General features: G+C 50.2%; 1 protein-coding gene across 1 annotated transcript in view; it reads left to right on the top strand.

Annotated features, from left to right (window-relative positions):
* The window catches only part of Ak8 (adenylate kinase 8), a 117,331-nt gene that overhangs the window by 5,217 nt on the left and 89,554 nt on the right, over positions 1-22,560 (top strand). Inside the window, exons 3-5 of the mRNA XM_042681141.1 lie at positions 4,666-4,715; positions 9,995-10,108; positions 17,839-17,907. Of these exons, the coding sequence (XP_042537075.1) occupies positions 4,666-4,715; positions 9,995-10,108; positions 17,839-17,907 (233 nt within the window). The remainder of the gene's footprint in view (positions 1-4,665; positions 4,716-9,994; positions 10,109-17,838; positions 17,908-22,560) is intronic.

Here is a 22,560-nt window from a genome sequence, read left to right as displayed (position 1 = left end):
AGCTGCAGGCCCGCCCCCCACCAGAGGCTGCTGGTAATACAGAGTGGAGCTGCAGGCCCGCCCCCACCAGAGGCTGCTGGTAATACAGAGTGGGGCTGCAGGCCCGCCCCCACCAGAGGCTGCTGGTAATACAGAGTGGGGCTGCAGGCCCGCCCCCACCAGAGGCTGCTGGTAATACAGAGTGGGGCTGCAGGCCCTGCCCCCACCAGAGGCTGCTGGTAATACAGAGTGGGGCTGCAGGCCCTGCCCCCACCAGAGGCTGCTGGTAATACAGAGTGGGGCTGCAGGCCCTGCCCCCACCAGAGGCTGCTGGTAATACAGAGTGGGGCTGCAGGCCCTGCCCCCACCAGAGGCTGCTGGTAATACAGAGTGGGGCTGCAGGCCCTGCCCCCACCAGAGGCTGCTGGTAATACAGAGTGGGGCTGCAGGCCCTGCCCCCACCAGAGGCTGCTGGTAATACAGAGTGGGGCTGCAGGCCCTGCCCCCACCAGAGGCTGCTGGTAATACAGAGTGGGGCTGCAGGCCCTGCCCCCACCAGAGGCTGCTGGTAATACAGAGTGGGGCTGCAGGCCCTGCCCCCACCAGAGGCTGCTGGTAATACAGAGTGGAGCTGCAGGCCCGCCCCCACCAGAGGCTGCTGGTAATACAGAGTGGAGCTGCAGGCCCGCCCCCCACCAGAGGCTGCTGGTAATACAGAGTGGGGCTGCAGGCCCTGCCCCCCACCAGAGGCTGCTGGTAATACAGAGTGGGGCTGCAGGCCCTGCCCCCCACCAGAGGCTGCTGGTAATACAGAGTGGAGCTGCAGGCCTGCCCCCCACCAGAGGCTGCTGGTAATACAGAGTGGGGCTGCAGGCCCGCCCCCACCAGAGGCTGCTGGTAATACAGAGTGGAGCTGCAGGCCCTGCCCCCCACCAGAGGCTGCTGGTAATACAGAGTGGAGCTGCAGGCCCTGCCCCCCACCAGAGGCTGCTGGTAATACAGAGTGGAGCTGCAGGCCCGCCCCCCACCAGAGGCTGCTGGTAATACAGAGTGGGGCTGCAGGCCCTGCCCCCACCAGGGCCTGCAGGCTTCTGGGTGGCCAGAAGTGACAGCCAGCCTCTGGATATCTCTTGGCCTGTTTCCATATCTGCAAAGTAAGCACCATTAGCCCAACACTCAGGAGAGGTCTGGTAGCCAGTCAGAGATGACTGGCAGAATGAGAGCCGGGATCTCCCTGGATGCCAGAGTGTGGGCTGGCTTGTGGGAAGCTAAATGGGATTTTCCTGAATTAAAAGTTGTGAGCTAGGGCTGGGAAGGTGGCTCAGTGGTAGAGCACTTGCCTTGCATGCCTGAGGCCCTGGGTTCAATTCCTCAGCACCACATAAGCAAAAAGTAAAAAAGCCGGAAGTGGCACTGTGGCTCAAGTGGTAGAGTGCTAGCCTTGAGCTGAAGAGCTGAGGGACAGCGCCCAGGCGCGGAGTTCAGGTCCCACGACCAGATTAATAAAAAAAAAAAAAAAAGTTGTGAGCTAGGCCCTGGCTCACGCCTATCATCCTGCTCAGGAAGCTGAGATCTGAGAATCAAGTTTGGAAGCCAGCCTGGACAGGAAAACCTGAGACTCCTCCTTGTAATTAATCCACAAAAGCCAGAAGTGAAGGTATAACTCATGTGATAGAGTAACCAGCTGTGAGCAAAAAACTCAAGTGAGGGCATGAGACCCTGAGTTTAAGCCCTAGGACTGACACATGTGCACATGTGTACAGGCGCGCACACACACACACACACACATTATGAGTGATGATGACTAGGTCGCACTGACAATTTCTCCTGTTAATTGGCACAACCTGCCTGCCTGGCTGCCTGCCTGCCTGGGGGTGTGTGTGCCCTGAGCTTCAGGCCAGCCCCCTCCCCCCCCACTTGGCTTCTCTAGGCCTCCAACCTGGACATGGAACCTAGACAGATTCTATCTCCTACTACTCTGGCCACAGATTGACATCACAATGTCAAACACATTGTTGTACCAGGTTGTCAAGTTTGAGTGTTGTCATCTGGGTTTAATGCAGTGTAGCCATGACCACTGGATAGCCTCTTTCCTTTGTGGGGGTCCCTGTGTTACCTCCTTGCATGCATTCCAGGGGCTCCTGGCTTTCCAAAGGCTGCCTTCCGCAGATCCTTTACCTTGTCCTCCATGTTGTTCTGCATCATGGCTCCTGGCTGTGCTCAGCCTCTTGTCTGTCTCTTGAATGGAGTGATGCTTTCCAGGTACAATCACAAGATTCCAGGAACCCTTGTTGAGGGGAGGTTAGCTTGTCCCTGCAGCCCAGGCCCTGGGCCTGCAGCATTTCTGGCTATTGGGTCATCTTCAGTTCCCTTCCCAGCCAGTTAATGAAAGAGGACAGTGACTTGGTGGACCCCTCTCCCCTTGTGTGAGCCTCCCCAGAGCCTGGTGGAGGATAGGGTGCAGGAGGCCAGCCGCCTTTGTGACCTTTCCAAAAGTGGGATGAAGCACGGAATCCATTGGAGCCCAGCCTCTTAGGTTGCAGTGCAGAAGCCATGGAAGAGTACTATAAGCATTTTCCAGTACCTTGGGCTACTTGTCAGATTGTCATGCTTCCTTCTGACCACACAGTGGCCGTGTCACCTGGAGCCAGGACCTCAGCTCTGCTGCTGCTGGACCGTGGGAGCACTGGCAGGTGACTGGTGTGGCAGGAGGGAAGGCTCAGAGCTCATCCCACCTGTTAGCACCTGGGGAGCAGAGCCAGCCGGGCCCGGTGCTGGCATCCCTTCCCACCAGAAAAGCAGATTTAGTACAAAGTGAGCATTTACAGTGGCCCTGGGCAATATTAAAACAGGCGGTGGTGGATATAATGGTGTATTTCGTTTCTTATCAAACGTTTGTCCAGGAAAGCTGTGTATTAGAGCCCCAATACCTAAGGGTTTTCTTGTGAATTTTAAATCATGCTCCTAGTTAAACCTCAAAAGGCTTCGTGGATGGAAGGGCTCTTTGATTTCCTTTGAAGCAGCTGGGGGAAGTTGATTACTCTTGGCAGTCGAGCAGCCTTTTATGACACTGTTTATAAATAATTACTCAGGAGCTGGGCTGGAGTTTCAAGGTGTTAGATTTTAAGAAACCGAAATTAATCACATAAATGAGTACGAGAAATGAGGTGGGGTGAAAGCCCTCGGATGTTCCGCTTTTAAAGTATTTTCAGAGACGAGTACAATTTGGGAGGGGAAGGGCTTCTCTGCAGCTCTGGCCCAGCAACTTTCCCAGGAAGAAAGTGCTACTGGGGATTCGATGCCCTGGTCGCCATGAATCTCCTTTCTTCTCTGGCGCCCGAACCCAGCTGCATCTGATGAAGACCTGTGATTAGAAACCCCTTAGCACAATGGGGCGATGAACAACAGGCCGATGCCCCCTCGTTCCGCCAGTCCCTTGTTCTGACTTTGGCCACACAAGTGTCCTCCCTGTGACCCAAGGGAGCCTCCCTGCCAGGGCTAGAAGAGGCCCCTCTCCTTTTGATGGCCCTTCCTGTGGTCCCCTAAACCTTGTATGACATTCCAGTGCCAACCTCCTTGTCCTCTCCCTGGAGGATGTGAGTTTTCCCAAAGTCACCTCATCATCAGACTTGGCCGAGAAAGCAGTTTTTCTACATGGCTTTTCTCACTCAGAGGGAGAGTGCTGGAAGGCCCTGCCCAGCCAACCAGCCAAGGCAGAGAATGGGGCCCCTTAGGTCCTGCATGGAAGAAACAGCCAGACCCTGGGTGTCTCCTGACCTGTTTCCTTATCTGCAAAATGAGCTCCATTGGCCCAACACTCAGGCCCAGATGGTGACAGGTCAGACCTATTAGTTCATGTGTCCCCTACCTGCTTTTCATGGGGATGGGGAGGGACCTCAGCTCAGCAAGCTGTTACCACTGATCTGGGACTGAACTTGGCATCCTGTTTCCTTCCTCTGACCTGTGCCTTGGCCTCTATCACCTGTCCCCGTGGTGGTCTGCCCCTTTCCAGTGGCTGGCACCTACTCTGTGTTCTGGTAGCTGCTTTAGGAATCTGCAAATGAGATGTCAGGTTTGGGGTTTTTTTTTTTTTCATTTGCATAGAAATACCCATTTCTGAAAACAAATACTTTCCTGCCTTGGGTTTTATAAATCTGGTTCATGCACTCTAGGCCTCTTTCCATTATTTTCCTCTGTAAAATGATGGGGGATACGATTTGCTAAATAAAAAGGCATATATATATATATATATATATATATATATATATATACACACACACATATATATATATATAAATAAAAAATATATATACCCATAACTTCGAAGGTCAATTTACATAAAATACAACTTTATTTGAGAGAATGTCCCTGAGACAAAGTCCCTGTTTAAAATGCTTTATGGTGTTTGAAGTCCCAATTGTTCTTGATATTTATTAGTTTGGCAAATAAGCTGCCGTGTCCATGTCCCCATGGAGAGAGAAAAATAAACCATCTCAGTGATCGCTTACCTCTAAACACAGACAAGTTTCCTGGTAGGAGCGGCTCCCGGCTGCTGGGTTACAAATGGCCATGTCAACAGCAGAAATGAAATCTGGGGAGGAAAGAAATAAATACACCCGAGTGCCACCACCAGGGAGGCTGCTCTGTCATGCTGAGTGGTGACATTCAAATCTTTTTATTCTACAGTGCCGAAGATTGTGGTATTAGGTCCACCCGCCTCGGGGAAAACAACCATAGTAAGTGCACATATTAAGTGTTGTGTTATTGTCATCCCTCATTTACGCTCCAGCTGCAAGGTGCTGGGCCTGCATGCATTGTCTGTATAACCCAGCCCGGCAGCTTCTCTTCCTTCATACCTTCTCGTTACAAAAGGCTATGAACAGTTCATAGTAGGAAACCTAGAAAATACACAAAAACACAGTGCCCCAACCACCCCAGCACAGCCCTTCCAGAATGTTCTTATGAACACCCCTTCCCGAAGTAATTGTACTCTTAGCTATAGCCTTGGGGTGCGTTTTCTGATCAGGAGGGCTGGGTTCAACAGCATACACATTACAGAGGCTTCTAGCATGGAATCTTGATCCCTTCTCACAGTTTTTGATTATGAAATAGTCTAAACACTCGGGAAAGCACAGAGACCAGCACAAGTACTCATGTGTACAAACAGGAAAGCACAGAAACCAGCACAAGTGTTCATGTGCCTAGGTCCCGGAATTTACGGACGTTTATCACCTTGCCACCTTGGCCTTGTTCTCTCTCCATTTGAAAGAAAATTTAGTATTAAAGATCCAGCAAATAGAGTACCAATGGCTCACATCTGTAATCCTAGCTACTCAGGAGGCTAAGGTCTGAGGATCATGGTTTGAAGCCAGCCCAGGCAGGAAAGTCCATGAGACTTTCAAGGACAGTGCCCAGGCCCTGGGACATGCCCTCTCCTACCTGTCCCACCCTCCAAAGGTCCAGCAGTTACCTCAATCCCACAGGGCCCTTGTCTCCTCTCTTGAGGCAGACATGTCCAGAGCTGGAACTGGTTTCCCCTCACACCCGCCCTCCAGGGCTTTGGATGGAAACAGGGCCTTCCATGTGCTAGGCAAGGAGTCTGTCACTGAGCTCAGCGGACCTAGACCTCAGCTCCATTTTTTTTTTTTTTTTGCTTATGTGGTGCTGAGGAATCGAACCCAGGGCCTCATGCATGGAAGGCGTGCGCTCTACCACTGAGCCACCTTCCCAGCCCTCAGCTCCATTTTTTTTTTTTTTTTTGGTCTGGTTGTGGGGCCTGAACTCTGGGCCTGAGCACTGTCCCTCAGCTCTTCAGCTCAAGGCTAGCGCTCTACCACTTGAGCTACAGTGCCACTTCGGCTTTTTTTTTTCTTTTTGCTTAGGTGGTGCTGAGGAATCAAACCCAGGGCCTCAGGCATGCAAGGCAAGCGCTCTACCACTGAGCCAACTTCCCAGCCCCTCAGCTCCATTTTTTTTAAGTATCAAAATTGTATTCAAATTTTTTGTTGTTGTTGTTGGTCAGGGGGCTTGAACTGTAGTCAGGGGGCCTGAGTGTTGTCCCTCAGCTCTTCAGCTCAAGGCTAGTGCTCTACCACTTGAGCCACAGCGCCACTTCTGGTTTTCTGGTGGTTTATTGGAGATAAGAGTTTTATGGCTTTTCCTGCCCAGGCTGGCTTTGAACCGCAATCCTCAGCTCTCAGCCTCCTGAGTAGCTAGGGTTATAGACATGAGCCACTGGCTCCCAGCTTCAAATTTTAATCATCTGAGATGGGACTCTTTCTGCCTTTTAAAAACCTGTTAGTGAGCACCATGGAGCTCTGCCCTAAAAACAAAGTCCTTGCTCATGAGGCAGGTAGTTCCTCAATTAACTGGCAGTCCTGGGTCTTGAACTCAGGGCTTGAACCCTGTCCCTGAGCTTTTGCACTCAAGGCTAGCACTCTACTACTTGAGCCACAGCTCCTCATCTGGCATTTTGGTGGTTAATTGGAGGTAAGAATTCCATGCCTATGCTGGCTTTGAACTGTGATCCTCAGATCTCTACCTCTTGAGTAGCTAGGATTACAGGTGTTACCCACCAGCACCTGGCTTAACTGGCACACACACACACACACAAAAAACTAAGATAGCTGATTCTTGCACAAGACACTCTGCCATACCTTTAGAATGAGCTGGTCTGTCAGCAATCTGTTCTTCCATCCTTCTGGCTGTCTGACTCCTCTGTATAGACTGTCACCTTCTACTCCTCTCTCTAGTGAGCCCCTCCCCACTTGGACCCGACCACTGTAACCTGAATCACCATGTTATGTGTCATTGTTAGAAACCCAGAGCTTGCAGGTCTGTCCACTGTTAGCATTGCCTAGATGCTTGAAAATGCTGGTCCCTGGACTGCCTTATGATGGCGTTATCAGAATCTGCTGGAGCAAGACCCAACCAATTGGAAAGGCCCCCAGTGATCCTGATACTGGGAACTCCCAGGAGTGACACCTATTAGCCATGTTCTCAGTGAGTCCAGTTGCTCAGCATGAGGCTCCTTTGATAAGGGCTTTTATCCCTGGCACCACCTGAAGGACTAAGTCCTGCCTTATTCCACAGGGTCAAGCAAAACACCAGATGTGTGCTCACATGCTTGTCTACAGGCAGGTCATTCGGACCTTGGTCCCCAGGATACAATAGCCCCCACACCCAGCTTCCACTGTGGGCCTGGCCAAGGACATCATCCTTGATCCCAAGGAGACCAAAGCCCATTTGGGATAATTTGGTAGGACTACAGGGCCTTTCCCAATGCTTGTAGGCACCCCTAAAGCTTTGGGAAGGAAGACGGATAGATCCCAATAATTAGGAGAGGGTATCCCCAAAGTCCTAATTAAAGGGCGTCAGGGGGTCAAGCAAGGGTGAGACTCCTGGAGTCTTTGGGGATGCCACAGACAGGAAGGGAGGGAGGGCAAGTTCGTGTTGGGGCACCTCCACTATGAACAAGGGCTGGTTACATTGTCTTGAAGGCTCCTGGCTAGTGGGTAGAGTTTTTGTCAGAAGGCAGGGAGCCTCTGCCTGGAGATGCAGAGTCCTGGGACAAGGAGAGAGAGTGGGGGAGAGATAAGGCTTTCTCTGAGTTTACGCAGAGGACCAATAATACCTCAAGCCACACAGCCATGCACTGCTTATATAGGCAAAGGCCACAAGGTCTTTCAGGTGGCTGTTTAAATCAACGTAAGCTCAGAGGGCTCTCTGCTCCCAATGGAGGAAGGCCTTGGAAAAAGAGGCAAGATACTGGAAAGGCTCAGTGAGAAGTGGCCAGGAGGCTGGTTGCCCCTTAGTGGAGGGGACCCAGTTACTCCTGGCACTTTTTCTCTCCTGGGTTTTCAGCACCAAATATAGAGAAAATGGAAAAGGGATAGGCTGGACTGGATCATCAGCAGGGGAGGACTGTTTATTGAGGAGCCCCTTCCTGTCCTCACCTGTTGACGATGGAGTCTGGCCTATTCCTTTTCCATTTTCCTTACACCACCTTTTCCTCATTCCCAGCTCTGGTACTTCTCTGATCACAACGAAGGATTCACTGACAAGAGCAGGCTCCAAGCACAGGGACTTTTTCCTTAGGAACTCGGGTTTTATTTGCCTCTTGTTTCCATGACCCCAACTTTAATTTGATTTTCAGTTTACAATGAAAACACACAATTTGCAGTAAGCACACACATACACACGTGTGCACACATGCACCTGCGCCACACCCTTTGCTGCAGATGGTTCACATTCATTTTGTCAAATATTCCCCACTTTGAAAGTTTGGTTAATGAACTATTTTAGCTATACAAGAGGACCAGAGAATAGTGAACATCTACAGGCCTCAACTTACCCTTTTTGTGTGATTTTGTTTCTCCTCTCTCTCTTCTGCACTTAGAGCAGGGATTTCACTGAGGAACTTCAGTGGTAGGGATTTTATACCTTAGTGTAAAAGATCCCCTGGAATCATCTCACCCTCCTCAAACAGGAGACATAGCTTCAGAATAGATTCAGAGTATGAATCTAAGATGTAGTGAACCTGCAGACTGGGAGACGAGGGTTCGTGCAGATTCACCTAGGCAGTGGGTGTGTCAAATCCCAAGGTGCAGAGAGCATAGGGTTTGGCCTGGCAGATGGCAGCTGGTATTGAAGGTCAGGCCTATTGGTGAATTTGCTGTTCTCAGGCCTTAGTTGAGGATATCACTTCTGCAAAGTTATTCTCTTGTAGAGTATACACAATAGTCACCAAGGAGCTGAACATTCAGTTGACCAGAGCATGTCATGACCCAAAAAAATGAGGCTAGGCACTGGTGGCTGGTGGCTGTAATCCTACCTACTCAGGAGGCTGAGATCTGAGGATCATGGTTCCAAGCCAGCCCAGGCAGGGAAGTCCTGAGATTCTTATCTCCAATGAACCACCAGAAAACTGAAAGTGGCATTGTGGCTCAAAGTAGCAGAGCACTGGCCTTGAGTGAAAGAGTTCAGGGACAGTACCCAGGCCCTGATTTCAACCCCACGACCAACAGAAAGAAAAAGTGAAAGTGAATGCTAAGTTAAGAGTTGTGATCGTATTTCCTTTCCCAGAGTTAAAAACTTTCTATGCTAAGTGCCAGTGGTTCACACCTATAACCCCAGGTACTCAAGGAGGCTGAGATCTGAGGATCTCAGTTGGAAGACAGTCCTCACAGCAAATTGGGCAGACTTTTATCTCCAGTTAACTAGAAAAATGTTGGAAGTAAAGGCATTTAAATAAACTAATAAAATTTTTGGGGGGGTCCGGTCATGGGGCCTGAACTCTGGGCCTGAGCGCTGTACCTCAGCTCTTCAGCTCCAGGCTAGTGCTCTACCACTTGAGCCACAGCTCCACTTCCGGCTTTTTTTCTTTTTGCCTATGTGGTGCTGAGGAATCGAACCCAGAGCCTCAGGCATGCAAGGCAAGCGCTCTGCCCCTGAGCCAACTTCCCAGCCCCTAAACTAATAAAATTTTAATCAATAAAGTAGAATTAAAATGGTTAAATTCTGCTTATTAAAGACATTTCAGAAAATAAGATCTGGCCATAGACTTGGAGAAAAGGATTTGCCATTTGTCTGGCCATCGTGCATGCAGTCACACAGCTCAAGTGGGTAGACCGCCAGCAGTGAGCACAAAGCTGAGCAAGAACATAAGCCAAGAGTTCAAGCCCCAGTACTGGCAAAATTTGTGATCCACAAAACCTTGAAAGGCAGGGCCAGGGCTGGTACAGGCAAGTGGGAATCTTAGGCTGGGAGATTCCGTGTGGATTTGGCTCTTTGGGGGACCCCTACAGTCACGGATGGCTCTCTTCCCCATGAATGGAATTGCTCCTTTTTGTTTTCAGTTTTATTTTGTAGCCCACTAGGCCTCAAACTCACGATCCTCCTGCCTCAGCCTCCTGAGTAGTGGGTTACAGATGTATGCCACCACACTAGGCCTGGAATGGACTTAGTGTATTTATTGCTATCACTGAAGTTGTCTTTTCTGCTTTCCTTTCTTCAGGCAATGTGGCTTTCCAAACATCTGAACAGCAATCTCCTCACCAAGGAGAACCTAATGGCAAGAAAGTTTTCTCCCAATGCTGTGGAAGCCAGGAAATATTACCAGAAATTCAAGGTAGGTCTGAGCCAGGTGCAGAGAGGGGGCCTCGTGTAGAATGGGGGCCGGGTACTTCCCAACACACTCTCCTTCCAGCCCCTTCTTGCTTGGCCAGTTCCATTTTCTTCTGGGTTAAGCAGAGAGAAAAGGCAGGATGTAATGGCAGGAAGGAGAGAATTCCACACTAGAGCCTGCATCCCATGGGAAGAGGACCGCTGGTGAACTGAAGTGGGAGGGGGAAGCTTTATTTGTCCAGGTGGAGTCCTGATGGTCCAGGCTTGCTCCTTTTCTTCTTCGGGTCAGCCAACTGTCGGGGCAGATGCAGAGTGCCCATGTCCATCCCACAGATGGTAGACCTGGAGGCCATCACCAGGATGTGTTGGGCTGGGCTGGACTGTGAATTTAAAGGGATGTTGGCCTGGAGGGACATTTCTCTGCCACTGCTCAGGTGCCCTGTGGACAGCACCTGCCCTAAGGAGCAGACAGATCCCTTCTGCTCTGCTTGGCTCACACCCATCTGGTGGGATGCTCCAAAAAGATCCACGTGCTCTTTGTAACACCCCACTCACTCCCTGCCCGCAAAAAGGAACCACGAGGCTTGGATGCATGGTTGGTTTTTGGTTACTCCAGATAGAAACACAAAGTATTTCTTCAAAAATCTCTTTGGCTTATGATGTGCCAAAGCAGGGACGTGCCTTTTCAGCTCCATGCCTGGTTCTCAGGAGTGTTCCCCTGCTGGTGCAGGGTGTGGCTGAGGAAGCCAGGCTGCCCTGTCTGTGAGCCCTCAGGACAGACAAAAGTTGAGCGAGCTGGTGAGCGTGAAGGGCGAAGGGTGGGGACTCGAGTGTCCCTGCCCAGTGCACCAGGTCACCACTTGTTTTGCATAGTGGTTAATCCAAGCCTGTGGCTACCTCAGGGCTCAGGGCGTACCCTGGGTGAGACCGCTTGGTCCCGCTCCAGCCTTGGAGAGCTCTCCTTCCAGTGCTTGTTCAACCACAAGGTCTTCACCATACGTGTGAATAGCCAATGTTCTTTCAAGAACTTGGACTGAGCCGGGTACAGGTGGCTTACGCCTGTCATTCCTAACTACTCAGGAGGCTGAGATCTGAGGATCACAGTTCAAAGCCAGCCTGGGCAGGAAAGTCCGTGAGACTCTTATCTCCAATGAACCACAAGAAAACCACAAGTGGCGCTGTGGGGTAAGTGGTAGAGCGCTTGCCTTAAGAGACAGCGCCCAGGCCCAGAGTTCAAGCCCCACAACCAAAAACAAAACAAAAACAAAAAAACCCACAAGAACTTGGACTGAATCTCTAGATTTTGTGGGCTACCAGCGAACGGTGCCGGCAGGAAGATGTTGCTGGCTAGCCTCTAGCTTCAAGTAGCAGGAGTGCCTCTGGGCTGCCCAGTGAGAAAGGGGCCTGCAGGGGCACCAGGGCTCCTGGGACCCGCGGGGCCACTTGTGCAGCACCTTGGCTGCTCCCAGCACCTTTGGGCACTTGAGCTCTTACCACCACTCTCTCTGCAGCTCCCTAGCTTCCCTGCTGTCTGTCTGTCTGTCTGTCTGTCATGAGTCTGCTCTTGGGCACTCCTGATGGTGACTCCATCCTAGCTCCTGTGTCCTCATTCGGACCAGCCACAGAAACAGCTGAAGGCCAAAGTCTGAGGCAGGGGCTCTGGAGCCAGCTGGTCAGGCATCCTGGGCAGTCAGCTCTGGCGCTGGGTGAGGCCTTGGCTCAGGACTGGGAAGAGGTGGAGGGAAGGCCACAGGAGACACTCAGCCCTGGGTTTGTGACAACTTGCTGGAGAGGGAAGACCCCATTCAACAAGGTCCTTCACACAGTGGAGTCATTTCCCCCCAGTGCTCCCCAGGGCCCCGGGCAAAGCAGAGCTGTAGTTGCAGCTGCAGGGACACAGGCTTGGCAGGAAAGCTCCTGCTTTCCCTGCTTGTTTCTGGGCTAAAGATGCTTCATTAGGTTCCCAGGATTGAGCCCCGAGGAGGGAGGCAAGGCAACTCCTCCCGGGCTTCGTTACACTAATTACCAGCGAAGTTCAGACCACATCGAATGCTTTCAAGGGCGTCTTGTTGGGGTTCCTGGTTCAGAAATACGGTGGAGAGAAGATGAAAGGCAAGGATGCTGATGGAGCTTCATCACGGAGCAGTCTGTCCCGAGTGCCCAGGTGGGTGTGTTGGGCGGGGCAGGGCCTGGCCTCATCTGCAGCCAGGCCTCATTAGTTACCATCTTCAGATTGTCTGCTGATTGAGTCTTTACACTGCAGTTTGCCAGTAGCAATAGTCCCTTCAAATACCTAATTTTCTCAGCCAAATTCTAACATTTCTGATGTTCACCAAACCATCTCCATGTAGACATTTCCTAATTGCCTGCTGTTTACTAGGTGCTGTTCTGTGGCGCTCTGGGAGAACCACAGACAAACACCTTACCCCTGGAAGCTGCCAGCCAGGGGAGATAGACAGTACTGCCAAACTGAGCACCAGCCAGGGTAGAGGAGGACAAACTGCTTCAGCCCTATCTTTGGTGGCAAGGTTGACTGGCTCATTTACCAGTTCACTTAGATTAGATCCTCCCCACCTGCCAAGATCTAGGTGCTGGCTTGGGCTGGGAGCAGTTACGAGCTGGGGGCCGGGGGTGTGGCTTCATGGCTTAGCATGTATGAGGCCTAGATCCTCCCCGAGCCCTGCAGGAGAAAAAGCAAAGAGAGTATTCAGATTGTCTGGTGTCAGACAGAGTCCCAAACCCAAAGCCTGGAGTCAGGCAATGTCCAAAGCCAAGGCAGAGCTGCCACTGGGATCTGGAGGATCCAGGGCATGCAGAGATGGAGCTAGCTTTTCTGTGTTTCTCGCTTTACTGTGTCTGGCTTCCTGTTCTGTCCTCCCTGGCTGCCCTGACCTGGGTGTTCTGAAGCAAACCCATATAGCATTTAATTTTACCTGGCGATGTTCAGTCTGGCCAGTAGCCAGACACAGAAATCACTGACCCATAGTCTACAGTGACCAGCTCAGGAGGCCAGCCTGCTGCCTACAGGGAGTGAACAGCACAGTAAGTCAGCCTGCTGTCTCCACCAACAGTCCAAGAGGCCAGCCAATAACTGTCAGACCCAACCTGGCAGCACATGGTTAACAACCAACAATTTTCTGTTTAGTTTTTGTCCCTGTTGTTGTCTTAGGATACCGGTTAGCCTCTAGCCTCCCCACACCAGTGACCTCCAGCCATTCCCCCTCCTGCCCCCACACTCCTGCCTGCCCGGATGGCTGTCCATCCCTATCACAGCAAGCTCTGAGATGCCGTCACTCCTCTCACCTGGTGGCCTTTTGTTTCCACACTCAGAAAGATACAGACTTTTGGGGGAAGTACTAGGGAATGAACTCAGGATCTCAAGTGTAGCACTTGAGCCATGCCCCAGTCCCTTGTGCCTTTTCAGCTTGTTTTCAAGATATGAGATTGCTAACTATTGCCTGGGCTGACCTTGAATCTCAATCCTTCTGTCTCTGCCTCCCAGTAGCTGGGACCACAGATGTATACCACCATTCCTGGGTTATTGAGGGAGTTAAGTTCTTACTAACATTCTGTTTGGGCTCACCTCTTTTCTGTTGTTGTTGGTTGGTTGGTTGTAGGGCTTGAACTGAGGGCCTGGAGCTGTCAGCTTTTTCATTCATCACCTTGAATCTTGCTCCTCCTGATTTCTGCTCCCATGGAACTGGGATTACAGGCATGCAACGGACCACCTCGGCCGGAGCATTGGGACCGACGGGACAGGGATCTCGGGATAGGTGGGCAAGGAGTCGGCGAAGTGACAAACTGACACAGACTCAAAAGAGTTGCATCTGAGTGTATCTTTATTGAGGAGAATTAACATTTTTATACAGTGTGTGATTGTGACATAAATTCTTTGTTTATTTAAGCGCATAATCAAGAATTAAGAAAAGCAAAGCATTGATGGATTACATAAAAATTGATGACTATCCCACTAACTGTTTAAGCTAAGTGGTGCGAAACAAGTCTAGCATATTATTTAATAGAATACGTCATCTATTCAGCCTTTTTATGTTTAATAATTAACAAACCTAAGACAGGGCTGTACTTATATTGTACTCTTTTTATTTTTTCCATATATTTTCAAGTCCCTTTGAAACCATCCTAAAAACCACTTCTAGGGGGGCAAAAAAGGGAAAAAAAAAAAACACTTCTAGGTTGAGTCAGGCATTTTCCGTTTTCTATAATTTTAATCCCAATATTTGTTCACATAAATTTCTTTTTTTTTTTTTTTTTTTTTGGGTCCTGTCGTGGGGCCTGAACTCTGGGCCTGGGCGCTGTCCCTCAGCTCTTCAGCTCAAGGCTAGCGCTCTACCACTTGAGCCACAATGCCACTTCCGGCTTTTGTTTTCCTCTTTGCTTATGTGGTGCTGAGGAATCGAACCCAGGGCCTCAGGCATGCAAGGCAAGTGCTCTACCACTGAGCCATCTTCCCAGCCCTTCACATAAATTTCTAATTGTTATTTTAAACTATCTTATTGTTGTTTTAATAATTAAACACCATAATGGTCTAGATCTACCTAATCTTTGCATAAAATCTAATGAGTTCCAAAATACCCTTTTTCCTTTTACATTAATCTATCTATTTTCATCTTTATAAGCTCCTGTATAAGGCAGTAGTTCATCAGTTGGTTTAGGAAATGTGATGTCACTAACTTTATATTTTGTGGGAAACCACCATCTATTCCCTATAACGTAAGCTGGACTAAACTTAATCATAACTGTTGGGGGAATCTTTCTTTTCCTTTTATTATCAGGGGTCCCTTTTTCTATAACTCTCTGTGCTTCTGGGATAACTCCTTCTAACTTAGTTTAATTCATTAATTCTGCCTATTGTAACATATCTGGAAATTTTAAGTTTTTATATTTACTGTAAGTGAGCCGCAAAACTGTTTGTGAAGTTGTAGGAGTTTCTGGAGGCAGTGTCACATCAGATGATAGATTGATTGGGGCATTGCCCACATTTAATCTTTGGTCCTAGTCTTTATTATTTAGAGAAGCCATCTCTATTGGACTGGAAAGAAACAACATGCTCTGTTCGCGGATCAATAGAAAAATAGCCAAAACGAGAATAAAGGCAATGAATGTACAGCCAAGAAGAATATAGTAAGAATAAAGGAAGAGGCTATAAAGGTGCAGCCAAGTGTATGGGAAGCCTTGAACCAACACCCCCTTCCTGCAGGCATGCTTCCTTGAAGCTCTTTGTCTAACGCGATCTCTCACGCAGACTCCGCAGGAGGTGGCGAGGCACAGGCATGTGCCATTGCAGCCAATATCTTCAAAGGATTCTTGATTAGTTTCCAGGAGAACTCAAGTCCAAGTGTTCGTCATTCCTTCCGTCCCCTTCCCGGAGGAGGACAGGCAGGGGGGTAGATCCATCTCAGCTTTCCCTCCCCTCTAACTCTGGGAATTTCTGGAATTCCATACTATGGATCAGAAGGCCTCTAGCTTCTCAGTAGGTGCCACCCACCAAGGTGCCACAGCTCACTACAGTGGAAAAGGCCTGGTTGTGAAGCCAAGGGGCTCCAGGGGGCAGGGCCCAGTGCAGCCCTCACCAGCCGCCTCAGGGCGGGCAGCATCTCCTCCATCCCTGGCTGTTCTGGTGCTGCCCCCGCCCTTCAGTTGCCCTCTTCAGTCTGTACCAAATCAGTAACCACTGAGCCAGCCCTGGGTGCTGGTGAGGGGACGAGGAAAGATCCAAACTGGGGCAGACAAAGCCACCTGCTCTGAGGACAAGGAAGCTGCCCTGTGCTGTGCTGTCCCCGTGCCGCCAGACGAGGGCCAGGCTGGGCCACATGGGGCCCCTTCCCTGATTCTCATGTCCCTGATTTTCCCCCTAAAGCCATACTTGGGGGGCTGGGATGGAAGAGCATCACAGACCTCTGGAAGGAGGGAGCCCGATTCCTGCAAAGACAGTTTGGCAGGGCTTCAAGAAGCAGTCCCAGCAAGCCTGGTGCTGAAGTGACACATCAAAGCTGGCTTCAAGACAGCGCGGTGGCAGGCAGCGGTGCGGGGTGCTCAGGCCGGGCCTTGCTCAAAGCTGCCTGCCTGCCCCCTGCTGAGTGGTTGTGGGGTGCTGTGCCCCACCCAGATCTGCTACCTTTCAACCCATGTTCTTAGACTGCTTGTGTCACCGTGAACTAGAGGGGACCCCATGTCCCGTGCCTTTTTGACTGCTGCCTCCCAAGTGGGTGCTGTGGGGATGGGGAGGGGGAGCGTTGGGAGGCCTGGAGCCAGGGCTGGGAGGGCCAGGAAGGGTAGGAAGGGATGAGGGGAGGACAAGGATGCTTTCTGCTTCCTGCCTGTCCCACCTACTTCCTGCCAGCTTTGGGAAGTTCCTTTGGACAGCTAGGAGGAAGAGGCCACCAGCCTCTCCAGCAGTCCCTGGGCCTGGGGTGGGAGGTGGCGGGGGCCTCTGCTTAGCCCAGTGGTTTTCCAGCTGCGACCTGGTCCAGCAGCGTCTGCGGGGCACGGCAGGGAAACGTGTTAGCAGTGCAGGTTCTCAGCTCTCCCGACCCACTGTGCTCTCCCAGACCCTCCCAGGAGTGTGCCAGAACCACCTGCTTAAGCAAGAAGTGCAGAGTCAGGGCTGTGTCTGCTGTGAGGACACAGAGGAAGAGAACTCTCAGGAGGTGTTGGGTCCAGACACTGGATGCTGCCCAGCCTTCTGGCCTCTCAGATCTCTTCCTTTCCCTATGTATCATTCATTCATTCTCTCTTTCTTCTGCTGTTTACTTCATAGAAGCCATGGTGGCCCTGTAACTTTCAAGCAAACACATTATAGTCCTAACAGAGGTGCCCCATCCTGCATTCCCTCCCTGTCCACTCATCTCCCGTTCTTATACCCTTGGAAAAGCCACTCTGGGATTGAGCTTGGCTTCATTCCCTTATATATACCTCATACCTACAAGTGGCTGCTGCAGCTCCGGGTCTTCTCTCACCTTCCAGTATGGTAGAAAGCAAGGATTCCTGCTCCTACTGATTACACTGATATCCTGAACCTGAAAAATGACCCATTGGGATTGGATCAGAGGCAGTGTTTGGATAAGTCACAGTGTCAGACATAGGATATGTTAATCAACAGTTCCTCTTCGGAATCTGAACGTGAGGTTGTCGTCTAATCATAAAGCCTAAAGGGTAACAGCGTGGCTTCTCAGGGGAAGTCTGGGGCACTATGTAATAGGAAGCAGGCACGTGGAAAAAAATAGAAGCCTAGGTCTTGCTACCAATTTCTATTGATGTGGTATATGAGGTTTACGAAGGTCAAGACTTGCCCATAGTCACCCTGCCCCTGGGTGTCTGAGCCCCAAGGCCTCCCCGAGCTGCTGCTCTATCCAGCCCTGCCTCTTAGCTGTGGGTCTTCTACCCCAGGACCACCCTTTACCCCTCCTCATGTGTTATGTCTGGCCTACTCCTGTCGGATGCATTCCAGCTCCAGCAAGGCCCCAACACGGGAACTGTGGGTGGTCCACCTCTCTGTGCCTGTCTGCTGCGCATGCTGGGGTCCTCACTCCCTCTCTCTGGGATCTTTTACCTGGGTAGTGTGTGAGCTACACATGCCGCGGGGTACTGCACCCGTGTCACAGGGCAGGGAGTGTGTGTGTGGGGGGGGGGGGGGGGCCACTGACAAGCCTCTACCTACCAGTGCCCCAGGCAGTGGGAGTCTCACGCTGTGTCGCTGTGCTGTCTTTCTTCTAGAAGCTTCCCAACAATATGCTCATCTCACTCATCAAGGAGCGTATGGGGGATGAGGACTGCATTCAGAAGGTAAGGCCCAGGGCCTCCTGGGTGGGGTGGCCAGACTCTGGGAGGCTGGGAGGCTGGGAGGCAGATCTGCAGCAGCTTGGTGGATGTCTGTGGCTGTGTATAGGAGAAGTAACTGGGAGCCTGGAAAAGAGCCCACTAGGAGAGGCCATGGGAGAGCATCCAATCAATAGACAATGGCAAAAAAAAAAAAAAAAGTGGGGATGGTGGTAGTGGTTAAAGCCACCAGCATGCCATGTGAAGACACCCAGGGCCTAGTGGAGCTATTGCACATTTAGCCTTGATTTCATCAAATAATTTTCTGTACTGTTGGAGAAAACCTGTGTGGGGGACTACAAGCCACCCTGAAACCAGAGCAAGAGGAAGACAGAGTCAGATCACATACACTGAGACTTCCTGGGGACTTGGGGACAAAGTATTGGGCAACAGCAAGACAGGTGCCTCTGAGCTGGACAGAGGTGGGCCATGGCTAACTGGGATGCCCCTGGCCTTTCCCAATATTGGTTAAGAGGCAGGCGGAGTGTCATGGCTGGTTCCATGCTTGTCCCATTGGGCCACCTCATGGCGTCAAGCTGAGCCCCCCTGCTCACCCATGCTCTTCCTCCTCTCCTTGTGGCACTCTGCTGGCACCAGCTTGTCCCACAGGCCCTGAGGCCCTATTCTTAATTTTTCATTTTCTGATTATCAGAGTTGATCATCTGGATTGAACCACAGCTAGGCCCTTGACTCTACTCTCTTTTATTTTATTATTTATCAGTTCTAACAATTCCACTTAGGTCTTCTTTCTACCTTCTATTTCTTTCCCAAGACTGCCTGTCTTTGTATCCTTCAACTAGCCAGGTTTTTTTAAGGCAGCTGTGATATTAGCTGCTTTAGTCTTGGTCCAGTATCACGGCCATCTGAGTTATGCCAGCGCTGATGGCGTTTGTCCTTTCCCCGTGAGCTGAGATTTGCCTGATTCTCCTTGGACTAGTGTTTGGTCTCCTGGACATTTTTCATGTGCTATTATGAGATTCTGGGTGCTGGCTGAAATCCTATGGCAAATGTTGATATTTTTGTCTTGGTACCCGACTGGTTCAGTCTGGGTCCAACTGTGAGCTCCAGCCAGCCTTCTCTGGGTCCTACACGTAGCATGGGTCTTGTTTCCAGAAGCTTTGTGATGACTGTGCCATGACTGTGTGTGCTGCTCTTGGCTGCGTAGGCCCTGGGCAGGGGTCTATGCTGGCATTCATCTCTCACTGTCTTTGGGATGCTGTTCTGGGTCAGACCCTTCCATGCACAACTTGGGGGTGAGGCCGTGGGCTCATAAACAACTTCCTCTGCTTGCGGTTGTGTTTGTCCCTTTAGGTTCATGTAGCTGATGAGTAGGGAGGCAGTGCTGAGCCCCCCAGGAGGCCTTAGGTAATCCACCCTCTGTCCTCAGAAGGGATAAAGGCATTTCTCATGGAATCCAGATTACTTCTCAGGAGAGGATTGCTAGAGCTCCTCTAACTCCTCCTCCGCCCTTCCTCCTCCTTTTCCTCCTCTTTCTCTTTCTCTACTTCCTCTTCCTCTTCCTCCTCTTCCTCTTCCTCCTCTTCCTCCTCTTTTTCTTCTTCCTCCTCCCCGTCCTCCTCCTCCTCTTTCTCCTCCTCCCCTCTACATTGTAGACCAAGTGTGAGACCAGGTGTCCTGAGTTTGCCAACAGCCACTACCCTCAAAATGACAATGCTGCCAGTTGCTGGTGGCTCACACCTGTAATCCTAGCTATTCAGAAGGCTAAGGATCACAGTTCAAAGCCAGCCCAGGTAAGAAAGTCCTTGAGACTCTTAACAATTAACCACCAGAAGACCAGAAGTAGAGCTGTGGCTCAAAGGGGCAGAAAAGCTCAAGGACAGCACCCGGGCCCCAAGTTCAAGCCCTAGAACCACCACCACTACCAACATGCTAATATCATTAATCTCATTGTGTATTCTAACCAGCGTTGTCAGTTACACGTACCACATGATTATACTGTGTTGTAGTTAATACTACTGATCATGTGGATGTTTATAATCTTGATTATTTTGAGGTGATGGCAGCTGTCTGCTCCATCATCACAGGTGTGCCTCACGCTGTGAAGAGAGGCTGATTCCTAAACCATTGGTAGCCACCACTAATCTAGAGGCAGCAAGGTGACCAGGGCTGAGTACTTGTCCCTGTGCTCCCCATGGAGGCTGTACACCACCCCCTCCTTCATAGATCCAGAATTCAGGACCTGGGCAGGCTCTGTATCCTGTGGAGGGTCCCACCGCAAGTCCCAGACCCGCAGTGCAAAAATGGCATGGTGTTGATTCGAAGCCTATGTTGCTTGCGGAGGCCGGGTCTGTGCAGAGGCCCGGTCTGTGCTGCTGTGTGGGAGCTTGCTCCCTTTGGCCTTTTCCTGCATCTGCCACACAACAGGGCCATCCTCAAGCAAGTCCCTCCTCGCCACCCAGTTGTGTGATTTAGATCATGTCCACACCATTGTTATCTGCAGAGGAAAGAAAGATCTCCTTCAATTTGTTTTAAAACTTCCTCTAACCTTCAAGGAGCATCCAGAGCCTTTTTCATCTCATCCCAGTGGAGGCAGATCTCCAGAGGGAGAGGTGAGGTGTCTAATTATGTGCTTTGGTTGTTCAAAAGCAAAACAAACACTCCGCCAAAACAAACAGGCTTTCTTGCTTTTAGGGAGAAAAATGACACATATGCATATTCATTTATATGGTAATTATTATTATTTAGCTACACAGGGACTAGAATTGGTAATTTAGAGCACAAAAAGAATGCAGGGGATAGTGTTTAGGGAAAAATAATCTAATCATAACCCATCAGGAATCTATAGTTAATACTGGGCTTTTCTTTCTTTTTCTTCCTTCCTTCTCTTTTTTCTTTCTTCCTTCCTTTCCCTAATGTAATCTTTTTGAAGAATTTGTTTGAAGTGACCATCAGATGCACCAGAGAAGGAGAAATTAGCAGTTTGTATTGGAACTATCAACAGGAAAATTGGGCTCTACCTGTTGGTGTACCATTAGCTTCTCCTTAGGACATCAACCTCTGAAGTCAGAATGGGCTCAGGCCTTTAGACCTCTTCTCTAACACCAAGAAGAGCCAAGAAATAAGGTAGCGTACTCTCTGGGTAGCTCATGCCTGCATACCTAGCTACTCAGGAGGCTGAGATTGGAGGATCAAGGTTTGAAGCTAGGTGAAGCAGACAAATCCTCCAGACTTGAATTTCTAATTAACCAGCAAAAACTAGAGAATACCAGCTCTGAGCAAGAGTAAGATTCTGAGGCCTTGAGCTCAAGCTCTAGTCCCCTCCACTCCACCCCTCCCCACCAAGAAATAAGGAAAGTTCTGGAAACTTGCAGGGAAAGGATCAACACCAGAGAGGTTCTCAATTATTATTTTTTTAATCGTGTTGTTTGAACTGGGGGCCTGGGTCCTGTCCCTGAGCTTTTTCACTCAAGGCTAGCATTCTACCACTTTGAGCTACAGTGCCACTTCTAGTTTTCTGGTTGTTAATTAGAGATAAGAGTCTCATGGACTTTTCTACCTGGGCTGGCTTTGAACTGTGATCCTCAGCTTCATATCTCAGCCTCCTCAGTAGCTAGGATTATAGATGTGAGCCACAAGCATATGGCTGAAATTCTCAATTTTATGCTGACCAAAATCATTGTCTATGTTCTATTTATTTCAGTTTCTGAGAGTCTATCTTTAACTAACCACTGAAAAGCTGCAAGTGGAGCTATGGCTCAAGTGGTAGAGCACTAGAGGAGCAAAAAAGCTCAGGGACAGCACTAAGGCCCTGAGTTCAAGCCCCAGGAGTGGCACAAAAACAAAGAAACAACAAAAGCCTCAGATGGTCCTCTGCTGCTTCCCTCCCCCTTTTATTTGTAGTATTGGAGTTTGAACTCAGAGCCCTGCACTTGCTAAGCAGATTCCTTACCACTTGAGCCATGCCCCCAGATCTTTTTTTGTGCACGTACTGAATCTTGAACTCAGTACCTTGGACACTGTCCCTTAGCTTTTTCACTCAAGGTTAGCACTCTACCACTTGAGTTACAGCTCCACTTCTGGCATTTTGGTTGTTAATTGGAGATAAATATCGTGGACGTTTCTGCCCAAGCTGGCTTTGAACTGCAATCCTCAAATCTCAGCTTCCAGAGTAGATAGAATTACAGGCGTAAGCCACTGGCACCCAGCCCCTAGGTTTTTGTTTTTGTTTTAATCACTATTTTAAATTGGACTTTGTGTTTTTGCCAGGCTGAACTTTACCAGCTCCTGCTGTTTATGCGTTCTGCATAGCTGGAACCATAGGCCCATCCCTCCAGACACAGCTTATTAACTGACCTGGGGTTCTGCTAACTTCTTTCTCACGGAGCTGGTCTCAAACTGCTATATACCTGATCTCCTCCTGAGTAGCTAGAATTACAGATGGTGCCCTACCATGCCTGGCTTCCTATTCCCCTGGTGTTTATCCTTAGGGCTTCACAGGGCCTGGGCTGGCTGCGCCCTTCTCCATCCCTCCACCCTCTCAACTGCCCCCCACCCCAGCCCTTCTCTCCTCCTCCAGATTGATGCCTCCCACACTTCAGGGCCCAGGTCTACAGTAGCAGATGCTGTCCACTGGTGTCCTGCCTTGTGAAACCCCTTTCC

Source organism: Dipodomys spectabilis, unplaced genomic scaffold (assembly GCF_019054845.1).
Source record: "Dipodomys spectabilis isolate Male_0828 unplaced genomic scaffold, ASM1905484v1 ptg000067l, whole genome shotgun sequence".
NCBI lineage: Eukaryota > Metazoa > Chordata > Mammalia > Rodentia > Heteromyidae > Dipodomys > Dipodomys spectabilis.
Note: the sequence above shows the minus strand (reverse complement) of the source record. Positions and strands in the feature narration are given on the sequence as shown.